Consider the following 27,164-nt stretch of genomic DNA (forward strand, 5'->3'; position numbering starts at 1 on the left):
TCACTGCCTCTACGAGAAGCCTTCCTTGACCACCATATATGGTTACTGTCTATCAATTTACCCTGCCTTTTGTGTGCGCACACACATACCATGTATATGTATGTGGTGTCATTCTTAAATATATGTACTTATTTTATTGTCTGTTCTTCTCTAAGTTTTATGACTGTAGGCACTTTGTTGTATTCATCTCTGCTACCACCATCTAGAAGAGTCCTTGGTAGGAAGGAGTTACTCATGGCAGGGTTGAGGACACTGAGATTATGACAACCTTGTAATGTTTTTTTAGTCATTAAATGAATAAAGATGTGTTAAATCAGTGAAAATTCAGTAAACAAATAGAAAAAAGTATTTAATATTCTTTAGAAATGCTTAATATGCTTTAGAAAGATAATTTGCAAACTAAGAGGAGATCACTATTTGTCTGCCTGTCTGTCTAGAGGTCTAAATGCTATAGGTTGGTGAGCTTGTGTGTGTTTACGTATATACTTACATATATGTATATAGGAGAGCTCTGATAACTACATCTAGTTGTCTAGTGCCTTTCTAATTTTATTCCCATATTCCTTTTTACAGCATCTCAGAAATTTTTCTACTCATAGCTATAGGTATGAAATTGTGAGACCTTAGTTTACTTTCTTTTAATTTTCTTGCCTTTTATAGTTGCTATGCTCTGTGCTTTACCTGGCCTTTTTGTTTCTTGTTAACAAATACTTTTCCCTTAGTTTTTTCAGTAGGAGTGACCTCTTTGTACTTGAATCACAATCTTTATATTTGTGGCAAAGGTTCTTCCCCCATCATAACTCTGTATACTTCACTTCAACTAGATTAAAGATAGGGATGACACATATCTTGTTTACTGTTATATCCTTAGTACTTGCATAATTCTTACCTTGGGGAAGTCATTTAATTTTACTAAGCTTTGCATTCCACCTCTGTAAAATGAAGGAGCTTTTACTAGATGACTTTTAATTATAAAGTATTAATTATTATAAGATTTAAATATGATCTCAGAGTCATTTGTTAAAAATGTGGGAAAGCCTAGTTGTATAAAATGCTTTATTTTAGTAGCATTCTGTTCAGTGAAATTTTAATTACAAAGCATTATAGGATAAAGGAGACTTTATAGGATAAGACAAACTGCTTTCTAAAAGGTAATAAACACTGGAATCTGCTTTATATTCTATAGCAAAGCTCATAACACTTAAGTCTTGCTGTATCACTTTGTATCAGGATATAAAGCTAGGTGTTACAGAGATGGTATTTATGAATAACTTTGTGGGCTTAAATAAATGTTTGAAATAATGTAACCATTTGGGTTTTTAGCCAAGTAAGATTAAACATAGATTGGGTTTAGATTATCCAGTCATTTAAAAAGTAAATTATTTGGATTCTTTTGTGATTTATTTTCTCTGTAAAAATGGATAGTACTTCCTTATTCCTTATAGAATGATAATTTCCTAGGTTTGCTCTTCAACTCATATGTTTTTTATAAAGTGCCAACTCATAACTTTTCCAGAGCAGGTCATATATGCTACATTCTACTATGTACTAGAGTTGATTTGACTACTTTGTTTTCCTGGAACTTAGAGCTCTGTTTCTGTAACGTCGCTGATGACTCTTTTGGATTCTAATTTGCTGTTGGTATAAGGAAATTGGAATATTATTTTGATTATTTTCTGAATGAAGTTTTGAAGTTGAATTGCTGCATAAAATTCTGTGAAAATGTATGACCCTTTTTGTTTTGTTTTTTTGTGAGTTTGGTTTTCCATATTACAGCTGTCTACTCATTCGCTCAACAAATGGTTTTAGGTAGTGAGAATATAGTAGTTCAGTGCTTCCCAACTGTTCTCATCTCATGGCACAGGTAGAAACTGATGGTTGTATTTGTATGAGACACTGGAGAAAACTTCTGGGGGACATAAGGTGTCATGTCCTATCTGGGTGTTGGTGAAAAATGTTTAGATTTCTTTTTAATGGAATTATGTTAAATAATTAATAAATATTTAATAAATAATTTATTTTTATAGAATTATGTAAAAATAAAATTTAAAGTGTTAGGAAAGTTATTACATATTGAATGTGTATAACACTTCCGTATATTTAAAATATATATATATTTTAACATCTTTATTGGAGTATATAATTGCTTTACAATGGTGTGTTAGTTTCTGCTTTATAACAAAGTGAATCAGTCATACATATACATCTGTTCCCACATCCCTTCCCTCATGCATCTCCCTCCCTCCCACCCTCCCCATCCCACCCCTCCAGGCGGTCACAAAGCACCGAGCTGATCTCCTTGTGCTCTGCGGCTGCTTCCCACTATCTATCTACCTTACGTTTGGTAGTGTATATATGTCCATGCCTCTCTTTCGCTTTGTCACAGCTTACCCTTCCCCCTCCCCATATCCTCAAGTCCATTCTCAAGTAGGTCTGTGTCTTTATTCCCGTTTTACCCCTAGGTTCTTCATGACATTTTTTTTTTAATTCCATATATATGTGTTAGCATACGGTATTTGTCTTTCTCTTTCTGACTTACTTCACTCTGTATGACAGACTCTAGGTCTATCCACCTAATTACAAATAGCTCAGTTTCGTTTCTTTTTATGGCTGAGTAATATTCCATTGTATATATGTGCCACATCTTCTTTATCCATTCATCCGATGATGGACACTTAGGTTGTTTCCAGCTCCGGGCTATTGTGAATAGAGCTGCAATGAACATTTTGGTACATGTCTCTTTTTGAATTATGGTTTTCTCAGGGTATATGCCTAGTAGTGGGATTGCTGGGTCATATGGTAGTTCTATTTGTAGTTTTTTAAGGAACCTCCATACTGTTCTCCATAGTGGCTGTACCAATTCACATTCCCACCAGCAGTGCAAGAGAGTTCCCTTTTCTCCACACCCTCTCCAGCATTTATTGTTTCTAGATTTCTTGATGATGGCCATTCTGACTGGTGTGAGATGATATCTCATTGTAATTTTGATTTGCATTTCTCTAATGATTAATGATGTTGAGCATTCTTTCATGTGTTTGTTGGCAGTCTGTATATCTTCTTTGGAGAAATGCCTATTTAAGTCTTCTGCCCATTTTTGGATTGGGTTGTTTGTTTTTTTGCTATTGAGCTGTATGAGCTGTTTATAAATTTTGGAGATTAATCCTTTGTCAGTTGCTTCATTTGCAAATATTTTCTCCCATTCTGAGGGTTGTCTTTTGGTCTTGTTTATGGTTTCCTTTGCTGTGCAAAAGCTTTGAAGTTTCATTAGGTCCCATTTGTTTATTTTTGTTTTTATTTCCATTTCTCTAGGAGGTGGGTCAAAAAGAATCTTGCTGTGATTTATGTCATAGAGTGTTCTGCCTATGTTTTCCTCTAAGAGTTTGATAGTTTCTGGCCTTACATTTAGGTCTTTAATCCATTTTGAGCTTATTTTTGTGTATGGTGTTAGGGAGTGATCTAATTTCATACTTTTACATGTACCTGTCCAGTTTTCCCAGCACCACTTATTGAAGAGGCTGTCCTTTCTCCACTGTACGTTCCTGCCTCCTTTATCAAAGATAAGGTGACCATATGTGCGTAGGTTTATCTCTGGGCTTTCTATCCTGTTCCATTGATCTATCTTTCTGTTTTTGTGCCAGTACCATACTGTCTTGATTACTGTAGCTTTGTAGTATAGTCTGAAGTCAGGGAGCCTGATTTCTCCAGCTCCATTTTTCGTTCTCAAGATTGCTTTGACTATTCTGGGTCTTTTGTGTTTCCATACAAATTGTGAAATTTTTTGTTCTACTTCTGTAAAAAATGCCAGTGGTAGTTTGATAGGGATTGCATTGAATCTGTAGATTGCTTTGGGTAGTAGAGTCATTTTCACAATATTGATTCTTCCAATCCAAGAACATGGTATATCTCTCCATCTATTTGTATCATCTTTAACTTCTTTCATCAGTGTCTTATAATTTTCTGCATACAGGTCTTTTGTCTCCTTAGGTAGGTTTATTCCTAGATATTTTATTCTTTTTGTTGCAATAGTAAATGGGAGTGTTTTCTTAATTTCACTTTCAGATTTTTCATCATTGGTATATAGGAATGCCAGAGATTTCTGTGCATTAATTTTGTATCCTGCTACTTTACCAAATTCATTGATTAGCTCTAGTAGTTTTCTGGTAGCATCTTTGGGATTCTCTATGTATAGTATCCTGTCATTTGAAAAGTTACAGTTTTACGTTTTCTTTTCCAATTTGAATTCCTTTTATTTCTTTTTCTTCTCTCTGTGTGTATAACACTTCCATATATTTAAAAAATATTTTAATGAGAAACTTGAGCTGGCTTCCCTGAACATAACTTAAAAAAAAATAGGTCTAATGCATGAAATGATTTCAAGCAATTCCCGATTAAGATTTAAAAATTGATGATCTTTTCAAATTCTTGGCCATTGTCATTGATGAGAACTTTGTCTGCATAGGTAGATATATTAGTGAAAGGCAGATGAGCACTTATTGCCCTTTCCTCCTGATTGACAGGAACTCTTTTATCACTTGTAATTAGAATTTAACTAATTCCATCTCTTTAAATTATACCTTAAAGGAGCAATCATTCTTTAAGTGGGGCTGCTCTTCCTTTTCTTTCACTGACACATGTAATGCTTAAATTTTCAGGGATAAATTGAATGGAGTTTGAATAAAATAATTATGAAGCTTTTCTGTAGGTATATGTAGAAGTTGCTCTACTTACTAAACCGCATTTACCCACTTATAATAATTCTATTTTTGGATTCAGATTATAGCACTGACTCCCTAGTGACTCAATCTCAACCTCTTGTTTCCAACACTTTGAATCCATAAAGATTGTTGGTACATGTTAATTGTCAAAAATATCAAGGATTTTTTGAAATAAGATCATCAGATTTAGAACACCAGTTAACTAAGCCACCTTTTAAAGTCAATAACTAGCACTAAACAAATTTGCAAGTTGAAAGTTGTTCCTCCTAAACTTTTTGAATTCTACTTTTAAATCATAAACTTAGGCAAAATTCTTCCTTTCGACAGCTAGTACACTGTTGTATGAAACAGCAGAGAGTGATATTCCTTTTTAAAAACTTTTTTGGCCGCGCTGCGCAGCATGCAGGATTTTAGTTCCCCGAACAGGGATAGAACCCATGCCCCCTGCATTGGAAGCATGGAGTCTTAACCACTGGACAGCCAGGGAAGTCCCTAGAGCATGATATACTTGTCTCATTTCTATACAAAAAGCTGAAAAAAAAAGAAATGTTTTGAATATTTTGTTTAGATTCATGTATCATTTGCATAAAATTTAATTTGGAATTTATATCTACATGTAACCTTTTACATATAAGAGATCCTTTGTGAAATAATGTACTACTAGATTTTCACAGCTTTCTAAATGAATTCTTAACGTACATTTACATCTTGCTGTCTTTGTGGCTGCTCTATCAATATGCAAAGTTACAGTGTTTCCAAATTTATCCTCTTTGTTTGTTTTAAAGTTTTCTTTTGGCATTTGAGTATTTCATCCCTAGGAATTTGTTTTGGTGCTTAGGAAAACAATCAATGTTCTTCCAAGATAATCTTCTATTCAGAAATTTTAAGTATTGCTGTTAATTTGAGTACAGTTATTAACATGTAGAATCATTGTGCAGCAATGAAAACTTTTTGATACAGTTGTCTTCTGGGTTAGTAATTATTGCTGTGTTTATTTGGCGTGCCATCACACGCATCTGTTAATTCCGTTATTTGAATGCGGCACATTTTCTATTTCCTTTGTTTCTTTGGAATTTACAAAGTTCTGAAGTTTTCCTTGTAGGCTGGTATATTATACAGTTTTGCAATTGTATGAGGCATTCTGGCTCTAGCTGTTAATTGAGTAGTAACCTTTTAAGCAGCTTATTAATCTGATATAGTTATAACTAATGTGATAAAAGAACTTTGTTTCTTATTTTGTGTTTGTAGAAGTTTAAAGTGCAAATCTTTTTCTGTATTAAATGGATATTTTGTGTTGAAGTCCTGTATGATTTGCTTATGGCATTGCTTTATTTAATAACTCTTTCATGTAAAAATACATTTTGGTTAATGAAGAGAATTTTGGAAATGTTGTGTTTGCCTTATGAATGTAATGGCTTTCCAGCACTGTTTGATGAAAAAGTTGTCCATTATGGTGGAAAACAACCAGTAAAAAATCAGATCTATTTAAATATGAGATAAAATATGATATGTTTTAAGGTTCAAAAGTTGATTATGTGTATAATTTTCTGCATTCTTAAAATGTTTTAAAATAAATTATATTGCAAGATTATAAAATTAGGCATTTAGTAAAGATAGGAAATATTAATTCATTTTAGTTTATTCAACAAATGTTATGCTCATTTATGATCAAAAAATCAAATTTTCAAAATGTTTTTGAATCTGCAAGGTCTGCAATCCCATTTAAAATGATATAATTATGTGCATTTAATTCCATCTTCAGAAATAATGTTTTTTAATAATTTAAAATAAAACATAATTAAATTTCATTAAGAGTCAGACTTTGGCTAGTTAATATTAAAAGCCAATAATAAATAAATACCAAGAAGTAAGAGCCAAAAAATAACAAAATCAATTGCATTCTAATAGGAATACCTTATAACTAATGACGATGATGCTAAGGAAACAATCATACATACCTTGTTAATAGGAAAAATGTGAAAAATAACAATAGGAGCAAGAATTGTGAAATATAAGTAAAAGAAAGATGCAATATTTGACAAGGGGTACAAAGCAAAGAAGTGATGACAAACAAATTGTGACTAAAATAGCTTTGGATGATTCAAATAGTAATGCCATGTAACTTTTCCCCTAAAATGTAACTATTTTAGTGTGCCATGACCTAAGCATTGAGAACCTTTATAGTAGTAAATTGGTTCCCATTCCCAGAGATTTGATTTATGTCATCTGGAGTGCGGCATTAGAATTTTTAAAATCTCCCCAGGTGATTCTGACATGCAGTAAAATTTGAGGACCATTACTTTCGATCGGTGGTTCTCAAATTGTGGTCCCTGGACTAGCAGCATCAGTATCACCTAGGGACTTGTTAGAATAGCAACTTCTTAGAGCCCATCCAGATCTACTAAATCAGAAACTCTGAGGCTGGAAGCCAGCAATATGTGTTTGAACAAGGCTTGCAGGGGATTCTGTTGTATTCTAAAGTTTGTGAACCACTGTTCTAGAGCAGGGGTTGGCAAACTATGGCTTACAGGCCAAATCTAGCCCATCGCCCCCTCCCCTTTTCTTCATATAAATATTTATTGGAACACAGCTATGCTCATTTGCTTCTGTATTGTCTATGGTTACTTTCGCACGATGGCAGAGATGAGTAGCTGTGACAGAGACAACATGGCCCACAAGCCTAAAATACCATCTAGCTCTTTACAGAAAAAATGTGCTGACTTCTGCTCTCAAGACTGTTTTTGCCCACTTCCAAGGACTGTATCTGTCATGACATCCACTGAAGGGAGGCCCCTTTTTGCTCTTAGTGAAGGTAATTTAGTGATTTAGATGCCTTGATGAATTCTTCTCAGTGGAGTGCTAGTGGGCTGCAACCCAGACTAGTTAGAGTCTCTGGGAGTAAGAACCAGCAATCAGTAACTTTTAAAGCTCCACAGGTCATCCCATTGTGCAGCCCAGTTTGAGAAACAATGCATTGCTTCTTCCCCCAAACAAGCACTTGGAAATCATGGTAAATGCAGATTTTGATTCTGTAAGTCTGGGGTGGTTCTGGAGATCCTTCATTTCTAATAGGCACGCAAGTGATGTGGATAATGCTGGTTCACATCTGGGGAACCTTAAAAATTCTGATTCCTGATTCTTGCCAGTTTTTCTAATTATCTCAGCATCAGGGTATTTAAAAGTTCCCCAGGTTATAATACTGTACAATTGAGAACCCCTGTTCAGAGTGATTTGTCTCAATCTTGGAGTAACAGAATCACCTAGTGAACTTATTAAAAAATACAGAGGGATTCTGTCCTTCAATAAGCTTGGATCTTTGTATTAATATTTTCTGTTAGCTTTGCAGGTGATTTTGATTCACACCCAAGCCAGTGAAGAACCACTGCCTTAGAGAAATGAAGAAAGGGAGAAAGAAGAGGTTAGATAAATGGATAGGTTAGGACAGGCAGGGGATGTAGAAAAACAGGAACACATAATAAATATTCATTTGCATGTTGGGACCTGTTTCTGATAAAAGCAAAGAAGAGTCTTCTTGATTATTATAAGCCTGTAATAAACAGGCCTAATGAGATTAACTAAAAGATTCAATGAATCCACAGTGTCAACAGACATAGCCCTGTGCCTATAGATTCTGGAAAGGACAGGAATGATTATGTCATGCAGAAACGTCACAAGAGACTGCTATGGTAGCTCAGTAAATGGATCACAAAGACTACAAAATTTTTAGTCTCGGCCAGTGGGACCTAAATGGCAAGAACTGAAAATAGTTCAATGCTATCTATGGATGTGTAGCCTATTCTTCTACTAAAGTTCCTAGAGTGTCTGCCATCTGTGTAGTGTATCTCAGCTTTCATCCTTTCCTGAATGCAGCTAGATAGTGTTGCTTTAACTGGGTGCAGACATGAATGGGGAATAACCTGAGTGTAAGCCATTGGTTTTAAACAGCCATGATATTTATGCACTCTTACCTCTTAAAAGGTAAGATCCTTTTGTAAGTAGCAGATAGGTCAGATGACATTGCTGATTATTTGTCGTACATATGTGGCTAGGAGTAATGCCATTCATTTCCAGAAATGGAACTGAACCTTTGCTTTTGTGTTGGTACCCCCCGACACACACACCCCACCCAAGGAACCTGTCACTCTGGCTTTATTATACCATCCCAGGTTTTGTGGTACAGACATGGAAGAGAAGACCTGTATGCACTCAATTCTGAGGATGAAACACATTTTGTTTTTGGTCTAAAGCCCAGATAACGTTTTTGGGTGGTTGCTGAGCACTTTGGGTAAGATCTTGATCAGAACCCCCAACTAGTCAGAATAGTAGAACTCTACACAAGGAAAATAGGGAAATGAGGTAAAGGGCAAAAATTTAGGGAAGAGTCTTGCAAAATTCCTTCGTCACCGAATTTCCAGAGACATTGACAAGGCAAAGTCTTAAAGCTTAAGAAATGCTGTGAATTCTCTCTTAGTGGGGAATAGATTAGTGCCCTACTGAGGCAGCTCTTTGCAACAGTTCACCAGAGGAAAAGAAGAGTTAGCTGTTAGGTAGCTGGATAGCTTGAAACTGGCAAGTGGGAGACTCAGTTTTTACTCAGTTGCCTTTGCATTACAACATACTTTTCATTCTAATGGAGGTGTTAAAATAGGTAGGCTAGATTATTGACAATTGCTTGAAGTATTTCTCATTCTATCCAAATGTATATAAACTTTAGTTTAGGTAATGCTATACTTTGGAGAACTTAGTAATGTTTTTGTAGTTTTCAAAATAACAATAATAGGCAAAAACCATTCTGTTTCTTTCTCTGGAATATATTGATTTTTTTTTTTTTACTGGGGAATGATTAACATAGACTGTATATTAAAGTGTACAATTTGATAAATGTTGACATATGTATACCTCCATAAAACTGTCACCTCAGTTAATTTAATGAACATAACAATTATGCCTCAAAAGTTTTCTTGTGCCGCTTTATAATTCCTCCTCCGATTTGCCACCTCCTCATTCCTAGTCAATCACTGATCTGCTGTCTGTCATTACTGATCAGTTTGCATTTTCCAGACCTGTATGTAAATGGATTTTTTTTTTGGTCTAATTTCTCTCAGTATAATGATTTTGAGACTCAATCATGGTCTGTGTAGCAATAGTTTATTCCCTTTTTTAATTGTTTAATAGTATTGCACTGTGTAGATATATCACAATTTGTTTATCCATTCACCTGTTGATGGATGTGTTAGTTATCTATTGCTGTATAACTGATTACCCCAAAATATAGTGACTTAAAGCAACAAACATTTATTATGTCAGTTTCTGGGCCTGGAATTTTTAGAGAGACTTAGCTGGGTGCCTTTGGCTCAGGGTCTTTAATGAGATAGCTGATAAGATGTGGCCGGGGTTACTGTAATTTGAAGGCTTCACTGGGGTTGTAGGATCCAATTCCAAGATAGGGCCATGCATATCATATGACTGTTGACCTCAGGCCTCAGTTCCTCACCAAGGAGCCTCTTTGCAGGGTTGCTTGAGTGGTTTTTACTGCATGGAATCTGGTTACTCCCAAAACAAATGATACGAGAGTAAGGGCAAAGAGAAAGATTCAATACTATCCATGACTTAGTCTCAGAAGTTACTGTTTGTCACTTCCTCCATATTACTATTTGTTAGAAATAAGTCTCTATGATCAGCCCACTCTCAAGGGGAAAAGAATTAGGCTCCACTTTTGAAGGGAAGAATGTCAAACAATTTGTGGACGTATTTTAAAGCCAATACAATGAACATTTGAGTTGTTTCCCGGTTTTGGCTATTACAAATAAAGCTGCTTATAAAAAATATGTGTAAAAGTCTGTATAGATGTATGCTTTTATTTCTTTTGTGTAAATAGCTAGAGGTAGAATGGGTAGTATGTTTAACTTTTTGCAAAACTACTTATATAGTGAAATCTACAAAAAAAATTGCTAAGAAAAATTATGGAAAGAAGAATTTCTTTTATTATTTATTAATGCTTATAATGATGTTAATATTCTTTTATACATTAAATTTCTAAAAGTTTTAAGTTTCATTAAAGAAAACCTCCAAAATCTGGAAATTGTTTTCCAAATTTGATTGTATTCTTTTATACAAGCAATGTATGAGAGTTCTCGTTGTTCCACGTGATTGCCAACACTTGGTATGGATCCTCTTCTTAATTTTGTTATGGTTTTAATTTGCATTTCCTTAATAACTAATGATCCCAAGAATCTTTTCATGTGTTTATTTGCCACCCATGTATTTTCTTCAGTGAAATGTCAGATCTTTAGCCCATTTTAAAAAGTTGGGCTGTTTATCTTATTATTTAGTTATAAGAGTTCTTTCTATATTCCAGATATGTCTTTTGTCAGATAAGTGTTTTGCAGATATGTATTTTCTCCCAGGCTTTGGCTTATCTTTTTTATTTTTGTAGCAGTATCTTTCGAAGAGCAATAGTTTTTAATTTTGATGAAGCAAATTTATTGATCTTTTTTTCTTTTATAGTTTTCTTTTTGTGTACTATTAAGAAATGTTTGCCTAACCCAAGTTCACTGACACTATTCTAGGTTTAGTTTAGATCTGTAGATCCATCCCAAGTTAATTTTTGTGTATGTTACATGGTAAGGGTCGAGTTTCATTTTTTGGTCATAAGGCTGTCCAGTTGTTTGTTCCAGCGTCATGTGCTCAAAAAATTATCTTTTCCCTATTGGCATCTTTTGTTTAAAAAAAAAAAGTTGACTGTATGTATTGGTCATTTCTGGACTCTATTCTGTTCTATTGATCTTTTTTGCCTATCTTTAATACTACAAATGCCTTGATTACTGTAGGTTTCATAGTAAGTCTTGAAATCAAGTAGGTTAGGTATTTCAACTTTCTTCCTTCTTTTCAAAATTGGTTTGGCTACTCTAGGTCCCTTACATTTCCATATATATTTTAGAATCAAGTTTTAAACTTCTACAAAATGCCTTACTGGGATATGGAGTGGGATTGCATCAAATTTATATAGATCCATTTGGTGAGAATTGACATCTTACTAATACTGAGTCTTCTAATCCATGAACACAATATATCTCTCCATTTTTTTAGGTTTTCTTTAATTTCTCTTGGCAGTATTTTGTGGTCTTCATTGCACAAGTCTTGCATATCTTTTGTCAAGTTTATCCCTAAGCATTTCCTATTTTTTGGTGCTATTGTAAGTGATATATTTTAAAGTTCAGTTTCTAATTGGTCATTGCTGGTGTATAGAAATACCACTGAATCTTGTATACTGACTTTATTTCTGCAGACTTGCTAAATTCACTTATTAGTTCTAGTAGGCTTTTCTGTAGTTTCTCTTTAGTTATGTTTGTTCATTTGTTTTGTTTTTTAGATTCCATATATAAGTGAAATCATATAATATTTGTCTTTCTTTGTCTGACTATTTCACACAGCATAACACCCTCTAGGTCCATGCATGTTTTATCAAATGGCAAATATTAGAAGTCCTAACCACAGCAGTCAGACAAGAAAAATAAAAGGAATACAGATTGGAAAGGAAGATATAAAACTGTCAATGTTTGCAGATGCCATATGATACTATATATACAAAATCCTAAAGATGCCACCAAAAAACTACTGGAACTCATCAATGAATTCAGTAAAGTTGCAGGATACATAATTTTTTTTAACATCTTTATTGGAGTATAATTGCTTTACAATAGTGTATTAGTTTCTGCTTTATAACAAAGTGAATCAGTTATACATATATATATGTCCCCATATCTCTTCGCTCTTGCGTCTCCCTCCCACCCTCCCTATTCCACCCCTCTAGGTGGTCACAAAGCACCGAGCTGATCTCCCTGTGCTATGCAGCTGCTTCCCACTAGCTATCTATTTTACATTTGGTAGTGTATATATGTCCATGCCACTCTCTCACTTTGTCACAGCTTACTCTTCCCCCTCTTCATATCCTCAAGTCCATTCTCTAGTAGGTCTGTGTCTTTATTCCCGTCTTACCCCTAGGTTCTTCATGACCTTTTTTTTTTTCTTAGATTCCATATATATATGTGTTAGCATATGGTATTTGTTTTTCTCTTTCTGACTTACTTCACTCTGTATGACAGACTCTAGATCCATCCACCTCACTACAAATAGGATACATAATTAATATGCAGAAATCTGTTACATTTCTGTACACTAACAATGAAGTAACAAACAGTCCCATTTACAATCACATCCAAAAGAATAAAATACATGGGAATAAATCTAACTAAGGAAATAAAAGACTTGGAAAACTATATGAGACTGATCAAAGAAATTAAAGATGACACAAACAGATGGAAAGGTATACTGTGCTCATGGATGAAAGAAATAATATTTTTAAAATGACAATACTACCTCAGGCAGTCTGGGGATTCAAATTTGACAAATCCTTATCAAAATCCCAATTACATTTTTCACAGAACTGGAAAAATAATTCTAAAATATGTATGGAAACACAAAAGACCCGAAGTAGCCAAAACAATCTTAAGAAAGAAGAACAAAGCTGGAGGTATCATGCATCCTCATCTCAAACTACACTACAAAGCTGCAGTAATCAAAACAGTATGGTATTGACACAAAAACAGACACATAGATCAGGGGAACAGAATAGAGAGCCCAGAAATGAACCCACATTTATATGGGCAATTAATATATGACAAAGGAGGCAAGAGTATACAATAGGGGAAAGGCAGACTCTTCAATAAATGGTGTTAGGAAAACTGGGCAGCTCCATGCAAAAGAATCAGATGACTACATTCTCACACCATATACAAAAATAAACTCAAAATAGATTAAAGACTTAAATGTAAGATCTGAAGCCATAAAACTTCTAGAAGGAAGCATAGGCAGTATGCTCTTTGACATCTGTCTTAGCAGTATTTTATGGGCTATGTCTCCACAGTCAAGGGAAACAAAAGCAAAGATAAGCAAATGGGGCTACATGAAACTAAAAAAAGCTTTTATACAGTGAAGGAAGCCATGAACAAAACGAAAAGGCAGCCTACTGAATGGGAGAAGATGTTTGCAAATGTTATGTCCAACAAGGGGTCAATATCCCAAATATACAAGGAACTCAGCATCAAAAAAACCCCCAAATACCCCAATTAAAAAAATGGGCAGAGGACCTGAATAGACATTTTCCCAAAGAAGACATACAGATGACATACAGGCACATGAAAAAATGCTTACCATCACTAGTCATCAGGGAAATGCAAATCAAAACCACAATGAGATATCACCTCACATTTGTCAGAATGGCTGTTATCTAAATGTTAACAAGTAACAAGCATTGGTGAGGATGTGGAGACAGGTAAATCCTTGTGTGCTGTTGATGGGGATATAAATTGGTATAGCCACTATGGAAAACAGTATGGAAATTCCTCAAAAAACTAAAAGTAAAACTACCATATGGTCCAGCAAGTTCACTCTTGGGTACTTAACCAAAGAAAACAAAAACACTAATTAGAAAAGATATATACACTCCTGTGTTCATTGCAGCATTATTCACAATAGGCAAGATATGGAAGCAATCTAAGTGCCTATCAGTTGGCGAATGGATGAAGAAGCTGTGGTGTATATATTACATGTATAGTATATATACAATGGAATATTATTCAGCCATAAAAAAGAATGAAACCTTGCCATTTGTGACAAATGGAGTGGACCTAGAGGGTATTAAAGTTATTTTCAAATTTAAATTTATTTATTTATTTATTTATTTTTGGCTGTGTTGGGTCTTCGTTTCTGTGCAAGGGCTTTCTCCAGTTGTGGTGAGTGGGGGGCCACTCTTCATCGCAGTGCGTGGGCCTCTCACTGTCATGGCCTCTCCTGTTGCAGAGCACAGGCTCCAGATGCGCAGGCTCAGTAGTTGTGGCTCACGGGCCTAGTTGCTCTGCGGCATGTGGGATCTTCCCAGACCAGGGCACGAACCTATGTCCCCTGCATTGGCAGGCAGATTCTTAACCACTGCGCCACCAGGGAAGCCCCAAATTTAAATGTAACAAAATTGATTCCTTGTGGTGTACAGTTTTATGAGTTTTGACAAATGCATACAGTTGGGTCTCCATACCTCAATCAAGATGCAGTTTCATTAACTCTAGAAATACTCTTATTAACCCATTGTTAGTCACCCTTTCCTTCCTCCCCCTACCATTGTAAATTGCTGATTTGATATCCATCCTATAGTTCTGTCTTTTCCTAAATGTCATATAACTGGACTCATTCAGTTTGTACCCTTTTGAATATGACTTATTTATCAAAATGCATTGAGATTCATCTGTGTGGTTGCATGTATTAATAGTTCTTTCTTTTTTATTGCTGAGTAGTATTCCATTGTATAGATATACTATAGTTTGTTTCTCCAAGGACATTTGGGTTGTGTCCAATGTTTGGCAATTAGGAATGAAGCTGCTAAAAAACATTTGTATACAGATTTTGTTATGAACCTAAGTTTTCCTTTCTCTTGGGCAAATACCTAAGATTGGGGTTGCTAGGTTTTATGTAAAGTTAGCTTTAACTTTATAGGATAGGGGAGGTTTTTCACTATAGATTCTATTTCTTTAATTCTGTTTAGGTTTCTTTTTTTTGGTCACGCCATGTGGCTTGTGGGATCTCAGTTCCCCGACCAGGGGTTGAACCCAGGCCATGGCAGTAAAAGCCCAGAATCCTAACCATTAGGCCACCAGGGAACTCTGTTTAGGTTTCTGATACCTTCTTTTTTAAAAAATTTTTTATTGAAGTATAGTTGATTTATAAAGTTGTATTAGTTTCTGGTATACAGCAAAGTGATTCAGTTATGTGTGTGTGTGTGTGTGTGTGTGTGTGTGTGTGTATATATGTTCTTTTTCACATTCTTTTCCACTATGGTTTATTACAGAATATTCAATATAGTTCCCTGTGCTATACAGTAGTACCTTGTTGTTATCCATCCTATATGTAATAGTTTGCATCTGCTAATCCCGAACTCTCAATCCTTCCCTCCCTCACCTCCCCTCCTCCTTGGCAACCACAAGTCTATTCTCTATGTCTGTGAGTCCGTTTCTGTTTCATAGATAAATTCATTTGTGTCATATTTTAGATTCCACATATAAGTGATAGCACATAATATTTGTCTTTCTCTGGCTGACTTCACTTAGTATGATAATCTCTAAGTCCACCCATGTTGCTACAAATGGCATTATTTCATTTCTTCTTATGGCTGAGTAATATTCCATGTATCCATTCATCTGTCGATGGACATTTAGGTTGCTTCCATGTCTTGGCTATTGTAGATAGCGCTGCTATGAACATTGGGGTGCATGTATCTTTTCAAATCAGAGTTTTCTCTGGAAGTATGCCCAGGAGGGGGATTGCTGGATCATATGGCAACTCTATTTTTAGTTTTTTAAGGAACCTCCATGCTGTTTTCCCTAGTGGCTGCACCAATTTACGTTCTTACCAACAATGTAGGAGGGTTCCCTTTTCTCTACACCCTCTCCAGCACTTATTATTTGTAGACTTTTTAATGATGGCCATTCTGACTGGTGTGAAGTGAGACCTCATTGTAGTTTTGATTTGCATTTATCTAATAATTAGAGAAGTTGAGCATCTTTTCATGTACCTATTGGCCATCTGTATGTTTTCTTTGGAGAGATGTCTATTTAGGTCTGCCCATTTTTTGATTTGTTTGTTTGTGTTTTTGTTATTGAGTTGTATGAGCTCTTTGTATATTTTGGAAATTAAGCCCTCGTCAGTCTCAACATTTGCAAATTTTTTCTCCCAGTCTGTGGGTTGTCTTTTCATTTTGTTCATGGTTTCCTTTGCTGTTCAAAAGCTTCTAAGTTTGATTAGATCCCATTTATTTATTTTTGCTTTTATTTCTATTGCCTTGGGAAACTGCCCTAAGAAAACGTTGCTACAGTTGAGCTTTGTTAGTTTTTGTCCTTCCAAGTATTTCCCCATCTCATCGATTGAATTTATCAGCATAAAATTGTTCCCCTGATTATCCTTTTTTAACATCTGTAGAATCTGTGGTGAAGTCATCTCTCTCCTTTTTATTGTATGAAATTTGTGTCTTCTTTCTTCCTGATCACTTTGGTTGTGGGTTTATCTATTTTAGATCTTCTTAAAGAACTAGCTTTAGGTTTCATTGGGTTTTGGCTATTGATTTTCTGTTTTCTATTTAGTTGCCTTCTTCTGCTTAATTTGGGTTTAATACTTTGGGATTAACATAATACAAAACTGTTTTTCCTTTGGAAGTGAATTGACAGATTTTGAAACCCTGTACTCAATCCAGGTTTTGTGTGTGTGTGTGTGTGTGTGTGTGTGTGTGTGTGTGTGTGTATTTGGCATTTAGGCAAGGACGTAAGGCTTTGCTAATAGTAAGATTCCATAGAGACTGAATTTTTTTGGTACTGCTTTTAGTTAGTTGAAGGACATAAGGTTTTCTTTTTGTTTTTAATATTTATTTTTCTGCCTCTTCATCTGGCATGTGTTTCAAATTCTGAATGAAGTGTATCTGTAAATTATGAAAGTACTTGGAATTCCCATGCCAAGCCCTGTGAAATTTACCACACATAGAGTTAAATATGTGGCATCCATTAAGTGGCGTAAAATATTGTCGTGAGAAATAAAATTTTATTCTCATTTTTAATCTTAGCAATATTTTAACCTGAAGGGCTATATAATATTTACTTGAATTCTGAATTTAAGACATTTAAATCCACAGGTCTTCCCAAATGAGAAACCTCTAATTGAGGTATAAGGCAGTTCTAGAGTTGTTTTCATTTGTTTTGTTTTAATATATTAGAGTAAGAAATTTCTGTGGTGGATAGAGTAGAATTTGTATTACTCTTTTAGGTTGTCTTCCAAAGCCTGAATTAGAGTCAAGGAAATAAATTGCTCTACTGATTGAACACTGTGTTTAAATATTAATGCACATTTCATTCCTCTGTAAATAGAAGTAATTTTATTCTTTAAACAGATGAAATTGGCTTGAAAATCAGTTTGTTTCTTTTTTAAATACTTATGTCTTATGCAATGTTCAGTAAGAAATGTAGGTGTTATTAGAATTGGAATATTGTTGGAAGGATGTAATATTTACGGAACTACATGAAAATTATTTTCTTTGTTTACTTTTCTAATTGTTTAATGTTCCTTCTTTTCTTTTAGATCCTATTTGACCAAACTCAGAGATCGATTAAGGCACAGCTTCAGAACTTTGTCAAAGAGTAAGTCAGTTGCAGTGAAAAGAAAAGAAAAGCAACCAGTTAATGATCGCATCTGGGAGTTGGTATCTTTTGAGAGAACTTAGAAACATGACTTAGTGAAAATATGGGGGTTTTTGTGTGTTTTTTGCTTTGTGAAATTTATATTGCATTTTTTCCTGATACTCTGTAAAGGAGTCAGACTTCATGCCTTTCAGTGAATCATTTATACTATGAAATTTGTGTTCAGGATGCATAGTTCAAATTGTTACAGACTAAAAAAAATTTTTTAATATAAATAAATAACCTAATGATCTTTAAAAATCAAAGCAGATCCCAAAAGTGGTTGAAATACTGTCAGTTATTCTAGTTGTCTCAATATGGTATTTTCTTTGTCAAGAAGATAATAGAATACATGAGAATGAGTAATGAAGGTGCATAATAAGTAATGAAAGCAAACCTTTTGTGTCACATTCATCACATTTATATGTGAAATAAAATGAAACTAGAAATAAAAAAATTATCTGAAGTTCCAGGTAGGAATGTTTTCCTTTTCCACATTAATAATTTCACTTTATGTCTTTTAATTCCTGACTGAGAATATATTAAATTATAGATAAAGTTGATTATGATATAGTATTCAGATGTTAAAAACTATAAATAGTGGCAGATCTCATGAACATAATGCACTTCTGTTTTAGTAGGTTAGAATTTGTTGTCCTGGAGGTGATGTCTTGCAGATCATTTATAAATCACTTCAAAATAGACTAATATTCAGAATGTCCTTATAGAGTATATACATGAAAATTTATGGCTTCTTATTAAAGTCTTTGCTAGGTACACATTATTATTATTGTTATTATTTTAAAGTCATTTGTCTTGAAGTTACTTTGCCTAATTCCTTGGTAGAAAAAGTAAAAGGATGTTATATATTTACCTAAGATCATTAATGAATCAAGGTTTCAGATTTTCAGACTACTGAAATGGATACTGTTATTCTCTACTGGTACATAATTCTTTTAGAAAGCATTCTGTGTGTGTGTTTTAAGAATATATTCATGTCCTTTGGCCTCCTAATTTTTTTCAACAATAAATGAATGTTGTTTCTTTTTTTCTTTTTTTTTTTGCGGTACGCGGGCCTCTCACTGTTGTGGCCTCTCCCGTTGTGGAGCACAGGCTCTGGAAGCGCAGGCTCAGCGGCCATGGCTCACGGGCCCAGCCGCTCCACGGCATGTGGGACCTTCCCGGACTGGGGCACGAACCCGTGTCCCCTGCATCGGCAGGCGGACTCTCAACCACTGCGCCACCAGGGAAGCCCCGAATGTTGTTTCTTAAAGAGTGGTCTGTAGGCCACCATAACAGTGAAATCAAGGGCGTGTCTTAAGAAAATCCCTCAGATTTCTTATCCTGAAAACACAAAGAATTGTAATCTCTGGTAGAGGACCCTTGGAACTTGCATTTTTAACAAGTTCCCTGTGGTATATACTACTGTTTAAAAATCATTTGGTCTTTTTTTTTTGGGGGGGGTATAGTTGCTTTACAATGTTGTGTAAGTTTCTGCTGTATAGCGAAGTGAATCAGCTATATGTATACATACATCCCCTGTTTTTTGGATTTCCTTCCCATTTAGGTCACCACAGAGTATTGAGTAGAGTTCCCTGTGCTATACAGCATGTTCTCATTAGTTACCTATTTTATACATATTACTGTGTATATGTCAATCCCAGTCTCCCAATTCACCCCACACCCCCCTGCCCCCACTTGGTGTCCATATGTTTTTTCTCTATGTCTGTGTCTCTATTTCTGCCTTGCAAACAGGTTCATCTGTACCATTTTTCTAGATTCCACATATATGTGTTAATACACGATATTTGTTTTTCTTTTTCTGACTTACTTCACTCTGTATGACAGTCTCAAGGTCCATCCACATTGCTACAAATGACCCAATTTCATTCCTTTTTATGTCTGAGTAATTTTCCATTGTATATATGTACCACATCTTTATCCATTAATCTGTCAGTGGACATTTAGGTTGCTTCCATGACCTGGCTATTGTAAATAGTGCTGCAGTGAACATTGGGATGCATCTGTCTTTTTGAATTATGGTTTTCTCTGGGTATATGCCCAGTAGTGGGATTGCTGGGTCATATGCTAATTCTGTTTTTAGTTTTTTAAGGAACCTTCATACTGTTCTCCATAGTGGGTGTATCAGTTTACATTTCCACCAACAGTTGCAAGACGGTTCCCTTTTCTTCACACCCTCTCCAGCATTTATTGTTTGTAGGTTTTTTGATGATGGCCATTCTGACTGGTGTGAAGTGATACCTCATTGTAGTTTTGATTTGCATTTCTCTAATAATTAGTGATATTGAGCATCTTTTCATGTGCCTCTTGGCCATCTGTATGTCTTCTTTGGAGGAATGTCTATTTAGGTCTTCTGCCCATTTTTTGATTGGATTGTTTGTTTTTTTGATATTGAGATGCATGAGCTATTTGTATTTTTTGGAGATTAATCCCTTGTCCGTTGCTTCATTTGTAAATATTTTTTCTCATTCTGTGGGTTGTCTTTTTGTCTTGTTTATGGTTTCCTTTGCTGTGCAAAAGCTTTTAAGTTTCATTAGGTCCCATTTGTTTGTTTTTATTTTTATAACTGAAGGAGGTGGGTCAAAAAAGGTCTTGCTGTGATTTATGTCAAAAAGTGTTCTTCCTATGTTTTCCTCTAAGAGTTTTATAGTGTCCGGTCTTACATTTAGGTCTTTAATCCATTTTGAGTTTATTTTTTGTGTATGGTGTTAGGGAGTGTTCTAATTTCATTCTTTTACATGTAGCTATCCAGTTTCCCCAGCACCACTTATTGAAGAGACTGTCTTTTCTCCACTGTATATTTTTGCCTCCTTTGTCATAGATTAGGTAACCATAGGTGCATGGGTTTATCTCTGGTGTTTCTGTCCTGTTCCATTGGTCTATATTTCTGTTTTTGTGCCAGTACCATACTCTCTTGATTACTGTAGCTTTGCAGTATGGTCTGAAGTCAGGGAGCCTGATTCCTCCAGCTCCATTTTTCTTTCTCAAATTGCTTTGGATATTTGGTGTCTTTTGTGTCTCCATACAAATTGTGCAATTTTTTGTTCTAGTTCTGTGAAAAATGCCATTGGTAATTTGATAGGGATTGCATTGAATCTGTAGATGGCTTTGAGTAGTATAGTCATTTTCACAGTATTGATTCTTCCAATCCAAAAACATGGTATATCTCTCCATCTGTTTGTGTCATCTTTGATTTCTTTCATCAGTGTCTTGTAGTTTTCCACATCCAGGTCTTTTACCTCCTTAGGTAGGTTTATTCCTAGGTATTTTATTCCTTTTGTTGCATTGGTGAATGGGATTATTTCCTTAATTTCTCTTTCTGATCTTTTGTTGTTAGTGTATAGGAATGCAAGAGATTTCTGTGCATTAATTTTGTATCCTGCAACTTTACCAAATTCACTGATTAGCTCTAGTAGTTTTCTGGTGGCATCTTTAGGATCTTCTACATATAGTATCCTGTCATTTGAAAAGTGACAGTTTTACTTCTTCTTTTCCAATTTGGATTCCTTTTATTTCTTTTTCTTTTCTGATTGCTGTGGCTAGGACTTCCAAAACTATGTTGAATAATAGTGGTGAGAGTGGATATCCTCGTCTTGTTCCTGATCTTAGAAGAAATGCTTTCAGTTTTTCACCATTGAGAATGATGTTTTCTGTGGGTTTGTCAGATATGGCCTTTATTATGTTGAGGTAGGTTCCCTCTGTGCCCACTTTCTGGAGAATTTTTATCATAAATGGGTGTTGAATTTTGTCAAAAGCTTTTTCTGTATCGAGATGATCATATGGTTTTTATTCTTCAATTTGTTAATATGGTGTATCACATTGATTGGTTTGCGTATATTGAGAATCCTTGCATCCCTGGGATAAATCGCACTTGATCAGGGTATATGATCCTTTTAATGTGTTGTTGGATTCTGTTTGCTAGTATTTTGTTGAGGATTTTTACATCTATATTCATCAGTGATATTGGTCTGTAATTCTCTGTTTTTGTGATATCTTTGTCTGGTTTTGGTATCAGGGTGATGGTGGCCTTGTAGAATGAGCTTGGGAGTGTTCCTCTCTCTGCAATTTTTTGGAATAGTTTGAGAAGGATGGGTGTTCGCTGTTCTCTAAATGTTTGATAGAATTCACCTGTGAAGCCATCTGGTCCTGGACTTTTTGTTTGTTGGAAACTTTTTTTTTTTTTTTGCAGTACACGGGCCTCTCACTGTTGTGGCCTCTCCTTGTTGCGGAGCACAGGCTCTGGACGCGCAGGCTCAGCGGCCATGGCTCATGGGCCTAGCCGCTCCACCGCATGTGGGATCTTCCCGGACCGGGACATGAACCTGTGTCCCCTGCATTGGCAGGCAGACTCTCAACCACTGCGCCACCAGGGAAGCCCTGTTGGAAACTTTTAAATCAGAGTTTCAACTTCATTACATGTGATTGGTCTGTTTATATTTTCTATTTCTTCCCTGTTCAGTCTTGGAAGGTTATACCTTTCTAAGAATTTTTCCATTTCTTCCAAGTTGTCCATTTTATTGGCATATGGTTGCTTGTAGTAGTCTCTTATGATCATTTGTATTTCTTCGATGTCCATTGTAACCTCTCCTTTTTCATTTCTAATTTTATTGATTTGAGTCTTCTCCCTCTTTTTTTGATGAGTCTGGCTAAAAGTTTATCAATTTTGTTTATCTTCTCAAGGAACCAGCTGTTAGTTTTATTGATCTTTGCTCTTGTTTTCTTTGTTTCTGTTTCATTTATTTCTGCTCTGATCTTTATGATTTCTTTCCTTCTACTAACGTTGGGTTTTTTTTGTTTCGTTTTGTTCTTCTTTCTCTAGTCCCTTTAGGTGTAAGGTTAGATTGTTTATTTGAGATTTTTCATGTTTCTTGAGGTAGGATTGTATTGCTATAAACTTCCCTCTTAGAATTGCTTTTGCTGCATACCATAGGTTTTGGGTTGTCGTGCTTTTGTTGGCATTTGTCTCTAGGTATTTTTGATTTCCTCTTTGATTTCTTCAGTGATCTCTTGGTTATTAAGTAGCATATCGTTTAGCCTCCCTGTGTTTGTGTTTTTTTTCAGTTTTTTTCCTGTAATTGATATCTAGTCTCATAGCGTGTGGCCAGAAAAGATGCTTGATACGATTTCAATTTTCTTAAATTTACTGAGGCTTGATTTGTGACCCAAGATGTGATGTATCCTGGATAGTGTTCCGTGTACACTTGAGAAGAAAGTGTATTCTGCTGCTTGTGGGTGGAATGTCCTATAAATACCAATTAAATCGATCTCGTTTAAAGCTTGTGTTTCCGTGTTAATTTTCTGTCTGGATAATCTGTCTGTTGGTGTAAATAAAGTGTTAAAGTCCCCCACTATTATTGTGTTACCGTCAATTTCCTCTTTTATGGCTGTTAACATTTGCCTTATGTATTGAGGTGCTCCTATGTTGGATGCATCTATATTTGTAATTGTTATATCTTCTTCTTGGATTGATCCCTTTGTCATTATGTAGTGTTCTTCCTTGTCTCTTGTAACAGTCTATATTTTAAAGTCTATCTTATCTGATATGAGTAAGTCTATCTCATCTGATATGAGTATTCCATGCTCATGGAAATCAAAATGTTTTGATTTCCATGTGCATGGAATATCTTTTTCCATCCCCTCACTTTGAGTCTGTATGTGTCCCTACATCTGAAGTGGGTCTCTTGTAGACAGCATATATATGGGTCTTGTTTTTGTATCCATTCAGTGAGCTTGTGTCTTTTGGTTGGAGCATTTAATCCATTCACATGTAAGGTAATTATCGATATGTAAGTTCTATTACCTTTTTCTTAATCGTTTTGGGTTGTTTTTCTAGGTGTTCTTCTTCTCTTGTGTTTCTGGCTTAGAGGAGTTCCTTTAGTTGTTCCTTTGTTGTAGAGTTGGTTTGGTGGCTCTGAAGTCTCTTAGCTTTTGCTTGTCTGTAAAGCTTTTGATTTCTTTGTTGAATCTGAGTGAGATCCTTGCTGGGTAGATTAATCTTGGTTGTAGATTTTTCCCTTTCATCACTTTATATATATCCTGCCACTCCAATGTGGCCTTCAGAGTTTCTGTTGAAAAATCAGCTGATGACCTTACGGGGATTCCCTTGTATGTTATTTTTTGCTTTTTCCTTGATGCTTAATATTTTTTCTTTGTGTTTAATTTTTTTTAGTGTGATTAATATGTGTCTCGGTGTGTTTTTCCTTGGGTTTATACCGTATGGGACTCTCTGCACTTCCTGGACTTGATTGACTATTTCCTTTTCCATGTTAGGGATGTTTTTAACTATAGTCTCTTCAGATATTTTCTCAGACCCTTTCTCTTTCTCTTCTTCCTCTGGGACCTCTATAATTTGAATGTAGGTGTGTTTAATGTTATCCCAGAGGTCTCTGAGACTGTCCTCAGTTCTTTTCATTCTTTTTTCTTTCTTCTGCTCTGCGGCAGTTATTTCCACCATTCTGTCTTCCAGCTTACTTATCCGTTCTTCTGCCTCAGTTATTCTGCTATTGATTCCTTCTAGAGTATTTTTAATTTCGGTTATTGTCTTGTTCATCACTGTTCTTTAGTTCTTTTAGGTCCTTGTTAAATGTTTCTTGTATTTTCTCCATTCTGTTTCCAATATTTTGGATCATCTTTACTATCAATACTCTGAATTCTTTTTCAGGTAGATTGCCTATTTCCTCTTCATTTGTTTGGTCTTGTGGGTTTTTACCTTGCTCCTTCATCTGCAACATATTTCTCTGTCTTCTCATTTTGTTTTACTTACTGTGTTTAGGGTCTGCTTTCCACAGGCTTTGGGGTTGTAGTTCCTCTTGCTTCTGGTGTTTGCCCCCAGTGGGTGAGGTTGGTCCAGTGGCTTGTGTAGGCTTCCTGGTGTGGGGGACTGGTGCCTGTGTTCTGGTGGGTGGAGCTGTATCTTGTCCCTCTGATTGGCAGGGCTGTGTCAGGTGATGTGTTTTGGGTTGTCTGTGAGCTTCATATGACTTTAGGCAGCCTGTCTGCTAATGGGTGGGGTTGTGTTCCTGTCTTGCTAGTTGTTTGGTGTGAGGCACCCAGCACTGGAGCTTGCTGGCCCTTGGGTGGAGCCGGGTCTTCGTGTTGAGATGGTGACATCTAGGAGAGCTCTCACCTATTAATATTCCCTGTGGCTGGGAGTTCTCTGGTGGTCCAGTGTCCTGGACTTGGCTGTCCCATCTCAGAAGCTCAGGCCTGACCCTCGGCCAGAGAACCAAGACCCTGCAAGCTGCACCACACAAAAGAAAAAAAAAAAAAGAAAAGAAACAAGCGAAACCCCCAAGACATATGGTGAAAGCAAAACCAAACACACAAAAATACACAAAGAAACACACACACACACACATATACACACACACAAAAACAGGAAAAAAAAAAAAAAAGAAAGACAAGATGGACTTACCTGGTGGTCCAGTGGGTAAGGCTCCATGCTCCCAATGCAGGGGGCCTGGGTTCAGTCCCTGGTTGGGGAACTAAATCCCACATGCAAGCCACAACTAAGAGTTCGCATGCCTCAAGTAGGAGTCTGCAGGCCGCAATGAAGATCCCATGTGTCGTGACTAAGACCCGGTGCAGCCAAAATAAATAAATAAATATTAAACAACAACAACAACTTTACAGACTCACAGACTCAGAGAACAAATTTATGGTTATCAGGAGGGAAGGGTGGGGGAGGGATAGTTAGGGAGTTTGAGATTGACCAAAGAAAAAAGAAATTGTATATAACTATATTATACACCTGTAACTTATATAATATTTTACATCAACCATACATCAGTTAAAGAAAATAAAAATAAATGTAAAAAAAATAAAATAAAAATTATTTGGTTAAATATTGGTACATGTCCCAGAATTTGTCTTTAGAAAAATTAACTTTGCCTTTTATGTTTCTGTAATGTTAATTTGATAATTTATTTTCACTTTAAATTGTATAGATATAAGTAAGGAAATGCTAGCTGACTATATGAGGAATAGTGTGTACTCATAAACTAATATATATGTTAGTTGGAAGAGCTATTGAGTGTCATTTTCAAATAAATAAATAAGTAGAGGAACATAAGAATTAAATTGTAAATGTTATTTTGGTAAAGTTTTTGATCCAGATAGCTTTATGAAAGTTTCACTATTTTAATTTATTTAGAGATCTTAGAAAATTCAAAGATGCCAAGAAGCAGTTTGAAAAAGTCAGTGAGGAAAAAGAAAACGCATTAGTAAAAAATGCTCAAGTACAAAGAAACAAACAGCATGAAGTTGAAGAAGCCACAAACATTCTGACAGCAACAAGAAAATGTTTTCGACATATAGCCCTAGATTACGTACTTCAGGTATGTTTATTATATGTTTTCAAAAATGGTTATTAAACGTGTTGTTACTTTTGAGTGATTGCACTCAAGGAAATAAATAGTACTATTTCTGTAGTTTAAAATTAAACCATGATCTTTTGTGAAAAATTTCCATGTGTCTGGGTGTTTGTGTATGCATTATATGTGTGTGCATGTGTATACCTTTAGTTCTGATTTCTTCCCCTGTTCACTTAACAGTATACTTCCCCCTTTCAAAATGTCATGAAAAGCATTATTAATTGTTATATTTTATTCTATGGAGATGCTGTGTCAATTTAATTAATATCCAGTTATCAGATATAGTGTTGCCAGTTTTTGCTGGCAATAGTGGAAATATAATTTTCAATAATTGTAAATGATAATAAGATCTTTGTATACAAATCTTTTGCCACATTTCTGATAATTTGTTGCGAGTAGATTCTTAGAGGTACAAAGGCTCACCATATTGCCAAATGAATATTTCTGGAAATAATGTTCTCATGTTTGCATTAGGTGCTGCTTTTTAAAAGTAGGGATTGATATTTGGTACGTTGTGAGGTGATCTGGGACAGGGGAGTTCCCATAGATTGTTGACTTAACAGTGGTCACAGATTATTTCTTCAAAAAATACTTAAGTAAGGCTTCCCTGGTGGCACAGTGGTTGAGAGTCCGCCTGCCGATGCAGGGGACACGGGCTCGTGCCCCGGTCTGGGAGGATCCCACATGCCGCGGAGTGGCTGGGCCCGTGGGCCATGGCCACTGAGCCCGCGCGTCCGGAGCCTGTGCTCCTCAATGGGAGAGGCCACAACAATGAGAGGCCCGCA

General features: G+C 35.6%; 1 protein-coding gene across 1 annotated transcript in view; it reads left to right on the forward strand.

Annotated features, from left to right (window-relative positions):
- ACAP2 (ArfGAP with coiled-coil, ankyrin repeat and PH domains 2) overlaps positions 1 to 27,164 on the forward strand; it is a gene marked incomplete at its 3' end in the record, with an annotated part of 162,117 nt that overhangs the window by 85,645 nt on the left and 49,308 nt on the right. Inside the window, exons 5-6 of the mRNA XM_079704367.1 lie at positions 17,889 to 17,947; positions 26,160 to 26,343. Coding sequence (XP_079560493.1) covers positions 17,889 to 17,947; positions 26,160 to 26,343 — 243 coding nt within the window. The remainder of the gene's footprint in view (positions 1 to 17,888; positions 17,948 to 26,159; positions 26,344 to 27,164) is intronic.

The sequence above is a fragment of the Hyperoodon ampullatus genome (assembly GCF_949752795.1).
Source record: "Hyperoodon ampullatus genome assembly, chromosome: 5".
Lineage (NCBI taxonomy): Eukaryota > Metazoa > Chordata > Mammalia > Artiodactyla > Ziphiidae > Hyperoodon > Hyperoodon ampullatus.